At 33.7% G+C, this 19,011-nt stretch overlaps 1 protein-coding gene across 2 annotated transcripts in view; it reads left to right on the forward strand.

The window, feature by feature from the left end:
- Nucleotides 1–19,011, forward strand: part of MNAT1 (MNAT1 component of CDK activating kinase) — a 258,540-nt gene that overhangs the window by 159,565 nt on the left and 79,964 nt on the right. For both annotated transcript variants that reach the window (XM_081288978.1, XM_081288977.1), the window contains one exon: nucleotides 5,477–5,598. In XM_081288978.1, coding sequence (XP_081145104.1) covers nucleotides 5,477–5,598 — 122 coding nt within the window. The remainder of the gene's footprint in view (nucleotides 1–5,476; nucleotides 5,599–19,011) is intronic.

Here is a 19,011-nt window from a genome sequence, read left to right on the forward strand (position 1 = left end):
TGTATATTTATACATATACCCCACACTTTATTTATTCATTCATTCTTCGATATATACTGGATTGCTTCTACCAGTGTATTATTATTTGGCTATTGTAAATTTTGCTTCTATGAACATGCTTGAGTGTATGAATTACTTAATGTGGGTTGTAGAAATGTAATGCATTATACCTATGGAATAGCTCTAATGGCTTTTTTTTTTTTTTGGTGCCTAGATTTTATTTCTGAATACTATTCTATAATAAAAGGGTAATGGGTTTGAAACTATTCTTTGACTTCTCTCTGATGTACATCCACAAGTGGAATTGCTGGTAATTCTGTTCTTAATTTTTTGAGGACTTGCTATACTGTTTTTCATAGTGGCTGTACCGTTTTACATTTCCAGCAGCAGTTCCTAAGAGTTCAGATTTTTCTTGCTTATTTCCATTTTCTCCTTTGAAAAGTAGTCATCTTAAATAGCTATAGGTATGAAGTGATATCTCATCATGGAGTTGATTTGCATTGCCCTAATAACTAGTGATGTTGAACATCTTTTCATGTAGTTATTGGCTACATGTATACCATATTTGGAGAAATGTCTTTTCAAGGCCTTTGTCCATTTTCTGGTAAGGGATTTTGAGATCACAATGTCAGTGATGCCATTAATATGACTAAACTAGCTAGAATGATGCTGCATGGGATTGAACGTGTTGAAGAGAAAGCCCGAAAGTTAGGTGCAACCATTTTTTTGTTTTTTTTAGAGTTGTAGATGGACAGAATACATTCTTATTTTATTTGTTTATTTTTATGTGGTGCTGAGGATCGAACCCAGTGCCTCACACATGCTAGGCAAGCGCTCTACCACTGAGCCACAGCCACAGCCCCAGCCCCAAGTGCAAACAATTTCAGTGATTGTTCCTCATTGCTACAATTCCATTTTATGACTTTTAAATATGTCTTGTTCCCCTCCTTCCCCTTTTAAAAATAAGGGATAGCGTGTGTCATATGCATCCAACATAGTAATTTAGGACAAAAGAAGAATCTAAAGGAGGTAATAGCAGAAAAAAATTATAAGTGAGAAAATAAGGGAATTAATAACTACCCAAATAGTTTTAGAAGAATTATGAAATAGAGAAATAGATGAGAAATTGGTAAGTAATAATACTAGAGTTAGAATCAGAAAATATGCACTATATATAAAAAAAGATTTTTATAAATTAGAATTCTAGGCCCAGAAGTATGATACATATGTAAATCTTAATGTAATGATGTTGGATGGTTGAGTTGTATTTTATTTTGTATACTAGTGATTAGATATGGTCATTAGACCTTTGTATTTTAGTTAACCATTATTTCTTTCTTCTCAGAAAAATACCTAGGTGTTTTAATTCAATTTAGCTCTCAGTATAAAATTTTCTTACTTTGTATATATACAAAATAGATAAATATTTGGTAAATTGATTCCATTGTAAAGTCCTTGGAGAACAAGACATTTATGTGGCAAATGTTTCAGGGAATAATTGTGTTAGCTTTCTTTCCTAATTAGGGTTGTCAAGAAAACGCTGATTACCAAACTATTTAATAAAAATAGGAAAATGTGAGGATGGACTACGCTTATATTTTTTGCTGAGTTCTACATTGAACAGTTGCACTGCTTAAAGCTAAATTTGAACTTGATGGATTTGGTTTTCGTCCTTTAAAAGCTATGTTAGTGACTATAAATTATTTAATGTGGGTTGCAGAAAAGTAATGCATTATACCTATGGAATAGCTCTAATGGCTATTTTTTTTTTTTTTTGGTGCCTAGATTTTATTTCTGAATACCATTCTATAATACAAAGATAATGGATTGGAGAAAGGGCTGATTCCAGAGATGGGATTGGAAAAAGATAATATGGACCTGAAAGATCTTGTTGAATGAGAAAACACGGATGTGTTTTAAAAAAAAAATAAATGATGGGAACACGTCTTTAGGGCATAGGAGTCTACCTGAAGAGGCTCCCGTTGTGCAGATCTTCAATTTGCACTAATTATCTTTTAATTTCATCCCTTACTTTTTTCTGCTATCCACTGGTCATTCAATAGAGTACTATTTAGTCTCCAGGTGTTAGAGTAGCTTCTATTTTTAATTTTATAACTGATTTCTAATTTCATTCTATTATGATCTAATAGAATACAAGGTATTATGTCTATTTTTTTGTATTTGCTAATAGTTACTTTGTGGCCTAAGATATGGTCTATTTTAGAGAAGAATGTGTGTGCTGCTGAGAAGAAAGATTATTTAGTTATTGATGGATGAAATAGTCTATATATCTTTTAAGTCTAAATTATTAATTGTAGTTTTTAGTTCTGTAGCTTCTTTATTTAGTTTTTGTTTGGAGGATCTTCTAGTGGTGAGAGGCATGTTAAAGTCTCCCAGTATTATTGTGTTGTGGTCTATTAGATTCCTGAAATTGAGAAGGGATTGTTTGATGTACATAGATGCTCCACTATTCGGGGCATAAATATTTACGATTATTATGTCTTGTTGATGTATAATTCCCTTAAGCAGTATGAAATGACCTTCTCGGTCTCTTCTGATTCACTTTGGCTTGAAGTTCACTTTATCTGATATGAGGATAGAAACACCTGCTTGTTTATGAGATCTGTGTGAATGATGCTTTTCCCCATCCTTTTGCTTCTAGTCTGTGGATGTGTTTGCCTATGAGGTAACTCTCTTGGAGACAGCATATTGTTGGGCCTTGTTTTTTAATCCAATCTGCCAGTCTTTGTCTTTTGATTTGATGAGTTTAGGCCATTTACATTCAGTGCTATTATTGAGAAATGATTTTTATTCCCTGTCATTTTGATTTATTTCTAGCTTTTAATTTGAATTAGTTTCTCCTTGGTTGACTATTTTTCTAGTGTAGTTCCTCCCTTTGCTGCTTCACTTTTATTTTCATTTCTTCTTCATGAAATATTTTATTGAGAATGTTTGTAAGGCTTTCTAGTTGTAAATTCTTTTAATTTTTTTTAATCATGGAAGGCTTTTATTCCATCATAATTTCTGAAACTTAATTTTCATGGGTATAGTATTCTTGGCTGCCATTCATTTTCTTTCAGAGCTTGGTATATAATTCCAAGACATCCTAGCTTTGAGGATCTGTGTTGAGCAATCAGCTGAGATCCAGATTGGTTTTCCTCTAAATGTGACATGTTGTTTTTCTCTGACAGCCTTTAAAATTCTATCCTTATTGTGTATGTTAGGCATATTCATAATAATATGCCTTAGTGTGTGTCTGTTGTAATTTTGTATATTTGAGGTCCCGCAAGCCTCCTGTATTTGATTTTGCATTTCATTGTTTAGTTTTGGGAAATTTTCAGGTATTATTTCATTGAAAAGATTGTGTATTCCTTTGGTTTGTATCTCTATGCCTTCATGTATTCTGATAAATCTTTTAAGTTTGGTCTTTTCAGGTTATCCCATATTTTTTGGAAGTTCTGTTGATAGTCTCTTCATAGCTTTCCTCCATGGTTATCTTTATTTTCATGGTCAGCTTTATTTTATTGAAGTGATCTTTCATCTCCTATATTTTCTCTCTGATTTCACTCCTTACAGTGTTCTTTTTCTCATAGATTAGTTTAACTTGTATATTCTAAACTCCTTTGAATGTTTCTTCCACTGTCACATCGATGAATTCTGTTATTGAAGTATCTTGGTTTGTTTGGGTCAATTTGTTCCCTTGATTTTTTTATGCTGTTTGTGTGGCTACCCATCTAACAGTATGGATCCAAGGCTGTAGAATTTCTACCCTGTAGACTTGTAGTGTCCCTGAAGGTTTCCAGTACTTCATTGTTTTTGGGAAGACAAATAATAATAATAATTAATGCAAATAATATGTAGCATTAAATGAAAAAGTTCTTGTTATGATGTCTATAGCATTGTCACAATAAATAGAAATGATCACTTATTGCCTACAATAAAAACAGTAAGTTTGCAAAAGAGTTCACAATTCAAATGGTAGGCAGGGAGAGGACAGAATTGGTGTTTGAAAAGTTAAAAATTAAAAAATTAAACAATACCAAACAAAACTTAAATATATGAATCAAACATCCTAATCCTCAAAAAACTGGTCCCTGAAAAATGACTGGTTTCAAAAATGCTAGAAATGAGGAGAAAAAAACAAAACAACAACTGTGAAATTGTATAAATGTCCATGAACTATTCCACCATTAAAGTCAGAATTAAACAGAAAAGTAAAAAAGAACAACAACAACAAAAAATCTCAATGAAAAGTTAAAGAATTGTTTCCTTTGGAGTTCAGAAGATTCTCAGCTTCCCTTCTCAGCAGAGCTATGTAGGTTTTCTGGAGTATGATGCTTGCTCCACCTTCAGGGTGTGGTTACTGGAGTGAGAGAGGTAATCCTATAGGTGTAACTCTGGAGGCAGGAATTTGGCTTTGGTAGGCTCCAGGCTGTTTGCTAAATGCCAGTTGGTCTGGAGATTTTAAATCAGCACTCCTCCATGGCCCAGCACTTGCTCGTTCACGCTGGAAAACTCTACCCTTGGGATCGCCCCTGGGTTCCACTCAGGTGGTGGAGCAACCAGTTCTACTCTGTCATCTGTGGACCCCATGCTTTCTGGTCTCAGGTTCAGTCTCCAAACTCAATCTCTCCTGCCTCAGACTTTCTGAATTCCTAGCCAAGCCCACCTCTCCTAATGCATCCCATAAGCACCTGGATTGGAGGGGGAGGGGAAGATCTGGATATGTTTCCATGACCAGTTGTTTCTCTGTATAAACCCCTCTCACATTTGATTTTCTCTTGCTCACTTAGGCACACTCTGTGTCATGCAATGTGAGTTTACCAGTCCTGTGTTTTGGTTCAAACCTGGGTTTGCCAGGAATCAGCTCCCTCTGCTGCTGTCCCCCTGCACCATGGCTGCAAAATGTTTCCTTCCTCTGTCCTATGTATGCAGCCTGGAGAGATGGCAGCTTCATTCTCATCCAAGGATATTGTGCAGCCATCTTTCAGTTTAGTCCGGCAGTGTCTTTGATCTCTAAACTCTCCATATGCAGAGATAACTCAGTCTTCCTAAAAATGCAGGTTTCTATGATTCCCTTATTTTTCCAAATTGCTTATGGAGGGACTGCTTCCAGTGGTGCTTCTGGCCATGGCAACACCTGCAGTGCTGGAGAGTTTTTCCTTATTTTATTATATCCAACCTCCTGAGTCCTTGATCTGTTTTGAGTGTCCAATATTAAATTCCAGTAAAGTCTCCCTCATCCTCTGCTTTTTTTATTCAACACCCTGCTGAGAAGCTGCCTATCTGCTTTCTTGGTTTTATGCTATGGAGCAGCCAGGACAGCAACTTTCTGTATTTCACTATCTTGAAAAACCTCCTAATGGATATTATTTTTAAATATGAGCAATTTAGTCCATATTTGAAATGACTACAATTAACTAACAATATGAAAGTAATATTAAAAGACAACCAATTTCCTTCCTTTTTGAAATAGGGTCAACATATTTCATTGGCACCTATTCATAAGCTTGAAGAAGCGCTCTATGAATACCAACCACTGCAAATAGAGACATGTGGACCAAAAGTTCCTGAGCTTGAGATGCTGGGAAGACTTGGGTAAGTGTCTAAAAGAACTTTGCATTGAGGAACTGAAGTGTAGGGCTTTCTTGCTGATATTTTTAATTCACTCTTAAACATTCTTAGATTTTGAGTTTATAGAACTTAACTCTTTTTTTTAAAATAAGCAGTGCTTAATACTAAATTTTATTTAGTACATTAATATTCTAGCGGTAGTGTTAGGTTTCTTGAGAATTGGAATGTAGTATTCTTAGGGCTGTCCTTGGCAGGCATGTTGAAGTGGGTAGTCATTTTCAGCTCACCATGTTTTTTTTTTTTTAAACTGGGTCTTAACTTAGTCTGTAGTAAGTCAGTAAAAATATGAGTTGGGCTCCTTGCCATGAAATAAGGATAGATTTATTCACTGTTTGCTGTCTACTGTGAAACTACATTTATAAGACATGAGCCACAATATATATATATATATATATATATATATATATATTTTTTTTTTTTTTTTTTAATTTTTTAAATATTTATTTGTCAGTTTTCAGCGGACACAACATCTTTGTTTGTATGTGGTGCTGAGGATCAAACCTGGGCCGCACGCATGCCAGGCGAGCGCGCTACCGCTTGAGCCACATCCCCAGCCCACAAAATATATTTTGTCAAAAGGTATAATGTAGATCTGGCCCAGTGGCTCACCTGCCATATTATGTGCATCCATTTTGGAAATAAATCTGGAATCATGACTACTGTGAATGATGGAAATGGTCACAGTCTGTCTCATGGAAATAAATGTATATTTCTATTCTTGAAAGATACAGACACAAATATTTCTGGATGGAGTAAGTAATTTGTTGGTCTGGCTTTTCAATGTAAACTGTTGAATGGAAGGTTGATCCATAATCTCTTGTTTCTTAATAGAAGAAAATAGTCTAAAGAATATTATACGAAAGGAAATAATGGGTACAGTGAGGCCAAGTAATTGGTGGACAAAACAAAAGACCCTAACAGCAGAAACAGGAAAGATGAAATAAATAATAAAACCTACATACATTTTCAAAATTAAAATCTTGAACTTGAAGCATATCATTCTACATGTTATCCTAAAGATTCCAAGATAAACTTACAATTAAAATGATGTATTGTTTACTTACCTAATGTTGGATAGAGCTTAAGCCTAGACGTCTTTAACTCTGTGTTCTTTTGAAGTCCCTTAGCCTGTAGGTGTCAAGTCTGTGAGATTTGAAACAAAACCTAAAACCCACCTTGAGGTAGTAAATTTATCAAATATAGAGAATATTGTATTTTATGATGTAAAAATGTTAGATGTGGTGTACACATTGATTTTTAAAAATCTCTTGCTAAATTACCAAGAATTTGAATTAAGTATCTCTAAATTTCTTTTAAAATGTTTACTTTTAATATCAGTGAAGATAAAATATTTAAAATAGCAATTTGTCTTTCACAGGATTTTGTGTTTTCAGTTTTCTCATAAAAATAAACACCTGAGAGATCATGGAAATGGTCATACATAATAACAGTGCATTGTGTATTTTACTATATATAGAGAAGTAAAATATGTGACCACGATAGTACAAAAGATGGAAGGGGCAGGGAAAGAAAAGAAAGTTTGTTGTTGTAAATGTTATTACTTGTAGTTGAAATAGTATAGTGTTATCTGGAGAGACTGGTGAGTTAAAGATGTTTAATAAAACCAGGAGACATAATAGCAAGCCAATATCAGAGAAAATGGAATCATAAAAGTACTTAATGAAAAGGAAGGCAGGAAAAGAAACAAAAAAGAATGAAAAAAATCTGACAATTAGAAAACAAATAGCATAATAGATAAAAATCGTAATCCATATAACAAGTTAAATATAAATGCTGTAAATTAGCATAGTCAATAGAAATTTCTGCAGTGATGTAAATGCTCTATAACTGTACTGTCCATTTGATAGACAGTCCTCAGATATTTTTACTGAGCACTTGCAATATGTTTAGTGTAATCAAAGAACTGAATTTTAAAATTTGCATTTACTTAAATTTAAATTTAAGTAGATAGATGTTGGCGTTGGCTATCATATTGAACAACACAGGGCTGAATACTCCAAATAATAAAGATTGAAATATTGGGTTTAACATCCTCCCCAAAAAAATGTAAGGAGAAGAAGCAAGATTTACTATGTTTCTGTAGGTATTTGGCAAAATACAGGTATGTTAAAAGTTTCTTTGAGCTTCTTCAATCTTTGTTTTGTTGTTCTAGTTTTGTAAATACTTCAACCATTATCTCTTCAAATACCCTTTTTGAATACTACCTCTTTGTGAATTCATTGTGAAACTCAGATTTCACATGTTAAACTTCTTTTTAAGCTCCATTTTTATAGTGGTGTAATGCATATAACATAAATCATACTATCTTAAATTTTAAGTGTACAGTTCAGTAGTATGAAGTAGATTCTCATTCATATTCATAAATCCCCATTCCTTTTTCCTCTTGGTTCCCACAACAACCATTTCATTTTTTGTTTTTGTGATTTTTTTTGATTTGATATGATTTTTATTTTCCTGTAAGAGGATTAGAAATCTTTCTGGCAAAAATAAAGTTAAAAAAAATAAGCTGCATCAGCACATTTTTCTTATGTAAATATAAAACATACCTGAAAAATTCAGATGGGCCAATAGAAGAAAGAAAAATAATCTATGGTCCCATCATACAAATATAGCTTTTTAAACATTTTGTTGTATTTTCTTCCATGTATTAAAACTAATTTTTATAGTTAATTTTGATGGCAGCTTACTTTCATTTTCCACTTTTCCACTCTTCATATTAAAGCACAAGCAAATCCTTAGGTTATTATGTTAATTCATAATCTTTTGTTATACCATATGTCCCATTGGATATAACTGTAGCTTACAGATCCTTTTGCCTTTTGTAGATGTCAGGTTCTCTCCAGTTTTCTATCATCAAATGTTCTCTTTCTATAAATAGTTTTTTGCATAAAGTTTCTTCTGTATTTAAGAACATTTTCCTAAGGTAACATATTATAGGAATGGAACTTCTTGGCAAAAGAGGCGATTTCATTTTAATCTCAACTTCATTTTCTGTTGATGTTTGTAACTGAATTTCCCTTTGGTCTTCTTTTATTTTTTTTTGACTACTTTTAAGTATCTCATATAAGTGGAATCATACAGTATTTGTTATTGGTGAATGGCTTATTTAATTTAGTAAAAATGTCCTCAGGAGTTAGCTATGTTGAGTGTATATGACAGCTTTTTAGAGCTGAACAATACCAGGTTGTATGTATATACCTCTTTTACTTATCCATTTATCCCTAGTTATGATTTGAATCTGGAATGTTCCCCAAAGGTTCATATGTTGAAGGCTTGATCTTCAAAGCAGCAGAACTTCTGAAGTGGGGTTTTGGGGAAGTATTTCAATCATGAGATCTCTGATTTCATCAATGGATCAATCAATCCATTGATGGGTTTATAACTGGATGTACTATATGGAGGTATTGGCAGGTATAGGAGGTGGAGCGTAATGGAGGAAATAGGTCACTAAGGGCATGCCCCCAAGGGATACATCCTTAGTCCTTTCTCTCTCTTTTCTCTTTTCCTTTTCATGGCTGTCAAAGTGCTGGACAGCTTTCTTTCTCCATGTTCTTAGGTCATAATGTTCTGTCTCATCTCAGGCCCAAAGCATGGATTCAAGGAGACATGGACCAAAATAAATGAGCCAAAATAAAATAAATCTTTTCAAAGTTGTTTTTTGTTATAGTGACAAAAAGTTAACACAATAATTATAATATATATTTATATTTACAATATTTTATATATGTTTATATATATGTATACATATATACACATACACACACACACACACACACACACACACACACCATGATTTATCCATTCATTTGTGATGGACTCTGTGAAGTTTCTTCCATATTTGGGCTATTGTGAATAATGCTGCAATGAACATGAGAACACAAATCTGTCTTTGAGGTACTGATTTTATTTCCTTTGAGTACATACCCTGAAAAAGCTATTGCTAGGTCATTTGTTGATTCTCTTTTTAATTTTTTGAGGAACTTCATGCTGTTTTCTATAATGACTCTACCAACTAACATTTTCACTAACAATGCCTTAGGATTCCCTGTTCTTTATATCTTTTCCAACTATTGTTATTTATTTCCCATTTCATAATAGTCATCCTACCTGGTATGAGGCGATATCTCACTCTGATTTTTATTTTCACTTTTCTGATGATTAGTGATGTTGAGTTTTATCCATTTTTTTTTTTTTTGCATATGGTGTAAGGTAAAGGTCAAATTTCATTCTTTTGCAAGAAGATAAATCATTTTTTTTTCAAAACCATTTATTGAAGAAACTCACCTTTTCCCTTTATGTATTCTTCCTCCTCTTGTAAAAATTTTGTTGACCATATATGCTTGGGATTATTTCTGGGCTTTCTATTTGTTTTGTCTCTGTACTAGTACTGTACTGTTTTGATTACTGTATCTGAAATCAGAAAGTTCAATGCCTCTAACTTTGTTTCTTTTATTTCCCCTCAAGACTGCTTTGTCTATTGTCTTTTGTGATTCCATACAAATTTTCAAATTTTTCATTTCTGTGAAAAATGTTATAGGAATTTTGAAAGGGATTGTGTTGAATCTGTGTATCATTTTTGGTGGTAAAGATATTTTAACAATATTAATTCTCCCATTCCATAAACATGGGATATTTTTAAATTTATTTTTGTCTTCTTCAGTGTCTTATGGTTTTCAGTGTGCAGACTTTTTACCTCCTTGGTTATTACTATGTATTTTATTATTTTTGCTGCTATAGTAAGTGGAACTCAATCTCATTTTTGGATTAAATGCTCTGGGTATAAAAAAAGACAACTGATTTGTACATGTTGATCCTCTATATTGCTTATATAAGTACTGAATTTATTTGCTGGTTGTGTTCTCCATTTTGCAATACTATAATAAAACACTGGTGGCATGCTTTTAAAGAAAAGAGGTTTATGTAGCTCACTGTTTTGGAGGCTGAAGTCCAAGAACAGGCAGCTCCATTGGTTCATTTTTTTGGTGGTTTTTTTTTTTTTGCATATGGTGTAAGGTAACGGCCAAATTTCATTCATTCCTCTGTAAGGCATATTGAATTTTGGTGGAAGCAAAGAGGGAGAGATCACATTGCTTAATAGAAAGCCAAAGAGTGATTCACAGGTTAGGCTCACTCCCAACAATTTGCTCTCTTGAGAGCAGCAACCCCAGTGACCTCCCACTAGGTTTGACTATGGCAGAGTTGACTCAACACTGCCATAATAGGTACCAAGCCTTCAATATATGAATTCTTGATTACAAACCACATTCAAACCATAGTATTTCATTCTTGGTCCCCTGACCTCATGTCCACCTTACAAGGCAAAGTGCATTCTTTTCATGGGTCAATGTTTTAACTTGTTCCAATATTGCTCAAAAGTCAAAGTCCAAAGTCTCCTCTGGGACTCAAGGCAAACTCTTTTAGCTGTGAGCCTCTGTAAAAACAAAACAAAACAAAAACAAACAAAAAACACAAGTTACTTGCCTACAGTGGTGGAATAGGTGCATGGTAAACCCTCCTAATCCAAAAGGAAGAAATAGGCAAATATAGAGGAATAATCAGACCAAAGGAGGAGTGAAACCCAGTGTGGCAGACATTAAATTTTAAAGCTCTAGGAAATCTGGAATGTTGTTAATGCTGCAGCAGGCAAATGGCCCCAAAGGCCTTGGGTAGCCCCATTCATAAGGCTTTGCAGGTTCACATGGCTACCTTGATATTTGGCATGTCCGTGGCTTTTCCAGATGTGTGATTCTTGCTCCTGGTAGCTTTACCCTATTGGAGTCTCCACTGAGACTCCACTCTACAACTCAACTGGTAATCACTTCATCAGGCATTCTCTGCATGGGTTCCAACCCTGTGACATTCTTCTGTCTGACTTTTCCAGGCTTTCCTGGAATCTTGGTGGCAGCTTCCATGACCCCATACTCTTGCATTTGATATGCCTGTAGAATTAGCACCATGTATGCAACACAAAGGTTTGCTGCTGGCAAAAGCTGTGAACACATGTGAATGCCAGCAGCCATAGACCACTTCATGGTATTTTATAGAAACCTTGTCCCATTGTATGAGAATCAACATACTAAAGAGAGGCAGAAAGTGCCAATAGACTGAAGAAAGAGGCAGACAGATCCAATATTATACAAAGTACATTTTTTTCAGAACATATGGACAGAAGTATGCCTTGGACAGCAGCAAGATAGGAAGATCCCTGCATTCCAAGTCAAGAGAAAAGGATTTATATTCTGAGTTAGACAAAAGCATTCTTTTTCTTCTTTCCTTTTCTGGCCAACCTCTGAATTTCCAAATCTTCCCATTCTGTTTCCTATTATTCCCCAATTTCACTGTTAGCCTAACTAAAAGTAGCCAATAATACTTATACCACAGCCTGAATGTCTTCCTGTTTTGAAGTTTTGTCTTCCAAATAAACTAGTTCATCTTCTTAATTTCAGCCTTCCACTAAGTCTTAGGTCCTCTACACAATTTCCACTAGAACCCTTATTTCCATCTAAGAGTAGTTATCTTGTCTTCTGAGACCTCATGAGAATCACCAGTGATGCCCATTTATAGCATTATAGGCCTTTTCTAAGCCTGCTCCTTTAATTTCTTGCAACCTATGTCTGTTAGCAATTCCAAAGCTATTTCCATATTTTTAGGTATTCGTAATAACAGCCTAATTTCTTGGTACTAATTTTCTGTCTTCATTTTGTTTCTAATAGTCGAATATTACTGGTTGAGTAACTTTATAAAGAAAAAAGATTTATTTAGCCATGTATCTGGAGGTTCTGGGCTGAGGGGCTGCATCTGATGATGGTCTTCTGGCTGGCAGAGAAATGGCACAGGGTATCACATGGTAAGAGACAGTGAGTGTGAGAATATGTCTTTTTTGGTCTTTTCCCTCCTTTTTATAAAGCCACCAGTCTTTAATTATCAGGACTCCATCCTGACGACTTTAACTAATTTTAATCACCTCCCGGTGACCCTGCCTCCAGACCCCACAGTTGGATTAAGTTTCCACCCTCTTAAAAATTTACAGTGGGGCTGGGGATGTGGCTCAAGCGGTAGCGCGCTCGCCTGGCATGCGTGCGGCCCGGGTTCGATCCTCAGCACCACATACCAACAAAGATGTTGTGTCCGCCGAGAACTAAAAAAAAATAAAATATTAAAAATTCTCTCTCTCTCTCTCTCCTCTCTCTCCTCTCTCTTTAAAAAAAAAAAATTTACAGTGGAGATTAAATGTCAACACACTAACTTTAGGGGATATACTCAAACTATACTGAGACCATAGCACTAGTACTATTTTTTTTTGTTGTTGTTATTTGTTTAGTTTTTTAGGATTTCTACATAATGGCCCATGTTACCTATAAATAGCAATAATTTTACTTCTTCCTTTCTTATTCAGATGCCTTTTATTTCTTTTCATGTATAATTTGTTCTTACTAGTCTTTTCAGTACTGTGTAGAATAGGCATTCTTGTCTTGTACTGGGTCTTAGGGAAAAAGTTTCTCCTTATTGATTATGATGCAAACTGTGGACTTTTCATAAATGTTCTTTATTTTGTTGATGTAATTTCATTTTGAACTCACTTTGTGGAGAGTTTTTATCATGAATTGACATTGAACTTGGTCAAATACTTCTTTGTCATTTATTGAGATGATTATGTACCTTTAATTTTTCATTTTGTTGATAAAGTGTATCATATTTATTTGCATACGTTAAATCAGCCTTGTATCCTGGAGATAAATCCTGCTTATTCACAGTGTATAAACATTTTGGTATGGTGTTAAGCTTGTTTTCTTAGCGTTTTGTTGAGGATTTTTTCATTTGCATTAATCAAAGATACTGACTTTTAGCCAACATCATCCCCCAGTGTCTTTAGCTGGCTTTTGTATTAGGTTATGAATCAGGGAGTATTGCCCCCTCTTTAGTGTTTTGAAAAATTTGAGAAGAATTAGTGTTAGTTCTTCTTTTTATGTTTGGTAGAATTCACCTTTGAATTTATCAGGTCTAGAACATTTCATAAGAAGGTTCTTGATTACTCTTTAAGCCTACTTTTTATTTGTAGGTCTATTCAGATTTTCTATTTCTTAGTGATTTAACACAGATTTTGTGTTTAAAGGGATTTTTCATGTCATCTGGAATATCCATTGCTCTTGAATTGGTAGTAATGTCTCATTTCTGATTTTAGTAATTTTAATTTTGTCATTTTTTTAATTTGACTAATGATTGTTAATGTTGATAATCCTTTGTTTAGTTTCTATATCTAAATCAAAAGGGGAGTATGTTGAAGTCTTTAACTATTTTTATAGAATGATCTATTTCTCCCACCAAATCTGACAATGTTTGCCTCATATATTTTCATGATCTGTTATTAAGTGCATACAGGTTTATATTTATAAATCTTCTTGAAGTATTGAAGATATATAAATATCTGGTCTTTGTCTTATAACTTCTTTTGATTAAAAATCAATTTTATTTGATAGTAATATAGCTCACTCTCCTTTATTTTGGTTACTATTTGGGTCCACTGGCTTTTTCCATCCTTCACTTTAAAAAAAATTTTTTTTTTTAGTTGTTGTTAGACTTTTATTTATTTATACATGGTGCTGAGAATCAAACCCAGTGCCTCACACATGCTAGGCAGGTACGCTACCACTGAGCCAGAGCCACAGCCCCTCCATCCTTCACTTTTAACATATTTGTGTCTTTTGATTTAAAAAGTTAGTCTCTTGACAGAATATTGTTAGAACATTTTTTTTTTAAAAGCTGTTGCACCAATCTCTATCACTGATTGGAGAAATTCTTCATTTATATTTAAAGGAATTACTAAAAATGAAGGCTTTCTGTCATTTTTATGTTTGTTTCAATAAGATATATAACCCCCTCTCATACTTGTATTTCCTGCATTACTGTTTTCTTTTGTGTTCAGTTATTTATTTTATTTATTTGGTTTTTTTTGGTAGTAAAATATTTAAATTTTTTGCTCATTCCCAATTATATATATTATCTATTTTCTTTCTGATTTCCATAGTGATTACATTTATTATCCTAATTCTTAGGTCTAAATTGAATTTACCAATTTTGCTTCAATAGTACACAAAATGTGAAATTCTGTCATCATCCTTTTCAGTTGTTGGTGTCACCAGATTGCATCTTAATGTATCTTGTGCCCAAGAACATAAACTAATAATTTTTTTTCTGTTTAGTGACAAACTAATATTTTTAAATGCAACAGTCTCTTAGATTTTGTAGAAAACAAAATGCAGAGTTTCAAACCAAACTTGTGATAATACTGGGTTTTTACTAACAAATGTTTTTAAAGATCATTTAGTCTCTTAAATCATGTAATGTTAGAACTTTTGGTACTTTTTTTTTTCTGAAACAGCTATTGTATCCTCTGTTTTGTGCTTTTATATAGTTTTAAAAATTTCTGTTCCAAAGATTTGGATAATTTCTCATCTTAGCCTCAGGTTCACTCATTCTTTTGTTTTGTCTGTTGTGCTGATAAGCCCACCAGAGGAATTTTTTCTGGTATTGTGATTTCTATATCTAACATTTCCATTCATTTATTTTTTTATGATTTCTGCTTAAATTTTCTGTTTTTTTCCACTATAATCTTTAACATTGTCAATTCAATATTTTTAAATGTCTGTAAGAGATCTAATACCTCTGGTTGTGATTCTCTCTTTTTCTTAAAAATTTATTTGTTCTAATTTGTTATACATGACAGCAGAATGCATTTCAATTCATAGTACACATATAGACCACAATTTTTGATGTCTCTAGTTGTACACAAAGTAGAGTCACACCATTCTTGTCTTCATGCATATACTTAAGGTAATGATGTCCATCTCATTCCACTGTCTTTCCTACCCCCATGCCCCCTCTGTTCTCCTCCTTCCCCATTGCCCTTTCTAAAATTCTTTAATTCCTCCCATGCTCCCCCCCACCCCGCCCATCCCCATTATGGATCAGCAGCTACATACCAGAGAAAACATTAGCATTTGGTTCTTCAGGATTGGCTTACTTCACTTAGCATGATATTCTCCAGCTCCATCCATTTACCTGTAAATACCATGATTTTATTCTCTTTTATTGCTGAGTAATATTCCATTGTGTGTGTGTGTGTGTGTGTGTGTGTGTGTGTGTGTACATATTATCCATTCATCTACTGAAGGGCATCTAGGTTGGTTCCACAGTTTAGCTATTGTGAATTGTGTTGCTATAAACATTGATGTGGCTGTGTCCCTGTAGTATGCTGTTTTTAAGACCTTTGGGTATAAACTGAGGAGTGGGATTACTGGGTTAAATGGTGGTTCCATTCCCAATTTTCCAAGGAATCTCTATACTGCTTTCCATATGGTTGCACCAGTTTGCAGTCTCACCAGCAATGTATGAGTGTCCCTTTTTCGCCACGTCCTTGCCAACACTTATTGTTGTTTGTACTCTTAATAGCTGCCATTCTGACTAGGGTGAAATGAATCTTAGAGTAGTTTCTTTCAATTATCTTTTATTTTTATTTGTTATATATGACAGCAGAATGCATTACAATTCATATTATACATATAGACCACAATTTTTCATATCTCTGGTTGTACACAAATTAGAGTCACACCATTCATGTCATCATATGTGTACTTTCTTAAGAGTAGTTTTGATTTGCATTTCTCTAATTGCTAGAGATGTTGAACACTTTTTCATGTTTTTTGGTTGATTATATATCATCTTCTGAGAAGTGTCTGTTCAGTTTCCTTGGTCCATTTGTTGATTAGGTTATTTGTTTTTTTGGTATTAAGATTTTTGAGTTCTTTATATATCCTGGAGATTAGTGCTCTATCTGATGTGCATGTAGAAAAAATTTGCTCCCATTCTGTAGGCTCTCTATTCACCTCACTGATTGTTTCTCCTTCTCATTTACCTCTAAGAAATTTTTTGGATCCTCTAGGTATAGAATCATGTTGTAAGCAAATCGTGATAATTTGGCTTCTTTTCCTATCTATATCCCTTTAATTTCTTTCGTCTAGTTGCTCTGGCTAGAGTTCCAAGAACTATGTTAAATAGAAGTGGTGAAAGAGGGCATCCCTGTCTTGTTCCAGTTTTTAGATGGAATGCTTTTAATTTTCTTCATTTAGAGTTGTGTTGGCTTGGGTTTTAGCATAGATAACGTTTACAATGTTGAGATATGTTCCTCTTATCCCATGTGCCTGTTTTGAACATGAAGGGGTGCTGTATTTTGTCAAATGCTTTTTCTGTGTCTATTGAGATGATCATATGATTCTTATTTTAAGCGTCTATTGATGTGATGAATTACATTTATTGATTTCCGAATGTTGAACCAACCTTACATCCCTGGGATGAACCCCACTTAATCGTGGTGCACTTTCTTTTTTATATGTTTTTGTATTCTATTTACCAGAATTTTACTGAGAATTTTTGCATCTATGTTCATTAGAGATATTGATCTGAAGTTTTCTTTCTTTGATATGTCTTTGTTTGGTTTTGGAGTCAGGGTGATATTGGCCTTATAGCATGAGTTTGGAAGTGTTCCCTCTTTTTCTATTTCATGAAATCATTTCAGGAGTGTTGGTATTAGTTCTTTTTTGTAGGTCTTGTAGAACTTAGCTGTGTATCCATCTGGTCCTGCACTTTTCTTGGTTAGTAGGCTCTGATGCCTTCTTCTATTTCATTGCTTGAAATTGATCTGTTTACTTGTCTTCTATATTTTCTATTTTATTGGAGTACAAAAATTCAAAATAATTTCTAATTATCTTCTGTATTTCTGCAGTGTCTGTCATTATATTTCCTTTTTTATCATGGATATTAGTAATTTGAGTTTTCTCTCTCCTTCTCTTTGTTAGTGTGGCTAAGGGTTTATTAATTTTATTTATTTTTTCAAAGAAGCAACTTTTTGTTTGTCAATTTTTAATTTTTTTTAAAAATTTAATTGATTTCAGCTCTAATTTTAATTATTTCCTGTCTTTTATGCTTTTGGTGTTGGTTGGTTCTTCTTTTCCTAGGGCTTTGATACGTAATGTTAGGTCATTTATTTGTTGACTTTTTCCTCTTTTAAGGAATGAAACTCCATGCAATGAACTTTCCTCTTAGTATTGCCTTCATAGTGTCCCAGAGATTTCGATGTATTGTTTCAGTGTTCTCATTTACCTCTAAGAATTTTTAAATCACCTCTTTGATGTCTTTTGCAACCCATTGTTCATTCAATAGCATATTATTTAGCCTCCAGGTGTTGGAGTATCTTCTATGTTTTATTTTGTCATTGATTTATAATTTTATTTCATTATGATCTAATAGAATGCAAGGAAGTATCTCTCCTTTTTTGTATTTGCTAAGCATTGTTTTGTGGTGTAATATATGGAGTATTTTAGAGAAGAATCCATGTGAGGCTGAGAAAAAGTATATTCACTCATTGATGGATGGTATATTCTGTATATGTCTGTTAAGTCTAAGTTATTGATTATATTGTTGAGTTCTATAGTTACTTTGTTTAGCTTTTGTTTGGGAGATCTATCCAGTGGTGAAAGAGGTGTGTTAAAGTCACCCAGATGTATTGTGTTGTGGTGTATTTGACTTTTGAACTTAGGAATGAGTTTCTTTGATGAATATAGATGCTCCATTGTTTGGGGCATCTATATTCATAATTCTTATGTCTTGTTGATGTTTGGTTCCCTTAAGCAGTAAGAAATGTTCTTCTTTATCCCTTTTGATTAACTGTGGCTTGAAGTCTACTTTATTTGATAGGAGCCTGGAAATCACTGCTTGTTTCTGCAGTCCATGGGCATGGTATGTTTTTTTCTCCAGCCTTTTACCTTCAGTCCATGGATGTCTTTTCCTGTGAGATGAGTTTCTTGAAGGCAAGCAGGTCAGAGCTTGGTATATATTGTTTTAGTATCTTCTTATTTTTTTAAAATCAAATCTGCCCGTCTTTGTCTTTTGATTGGTGAATTTAGTCCATTAACATTCAGTGTTATTATTGAGATATGACTTGTATTCTCAGAAATTTTTGTTTATTTTTGGTATTTAACTCAACTTGCCTTCTCCTTTGAATGGTTTTTCTTTTAGTGTAATACCTCTCTTTGCTGTTTTTTCAGTGTTGTTTTTCATTTCCTCATGGAATATTTTGCTAAGGATGTTCTGAGTGCAGGCTTTCTAGTTGTAAATTATTTTAACTTATTTTTCATGGGCAGTTTTTATTTCATTATCTAATCTAAAGCTTAGTTTCACTGGATATAAGATTTTTTTTATATCCATTTTCTTTTGGAGCTTGGTATATATTGTTTTAGTATCTTCTAGCTTTCAGAATCTGGGTTGAAAAATCTGCCTAGGTCCTAATTAATTTCCCCCTAT

Source organism: Spermophilus citellus (genome assembly GCF_964194105.1).
Source record: "Spermophilus citellus genome assembly, chromosome: 4".
Taxonomy (NCBI): Eukaryota; Metazoa; Chordata; class Mammalia; order Rodentia; family Sciuridae; genus Spermophilus; species Spermophilus citellus.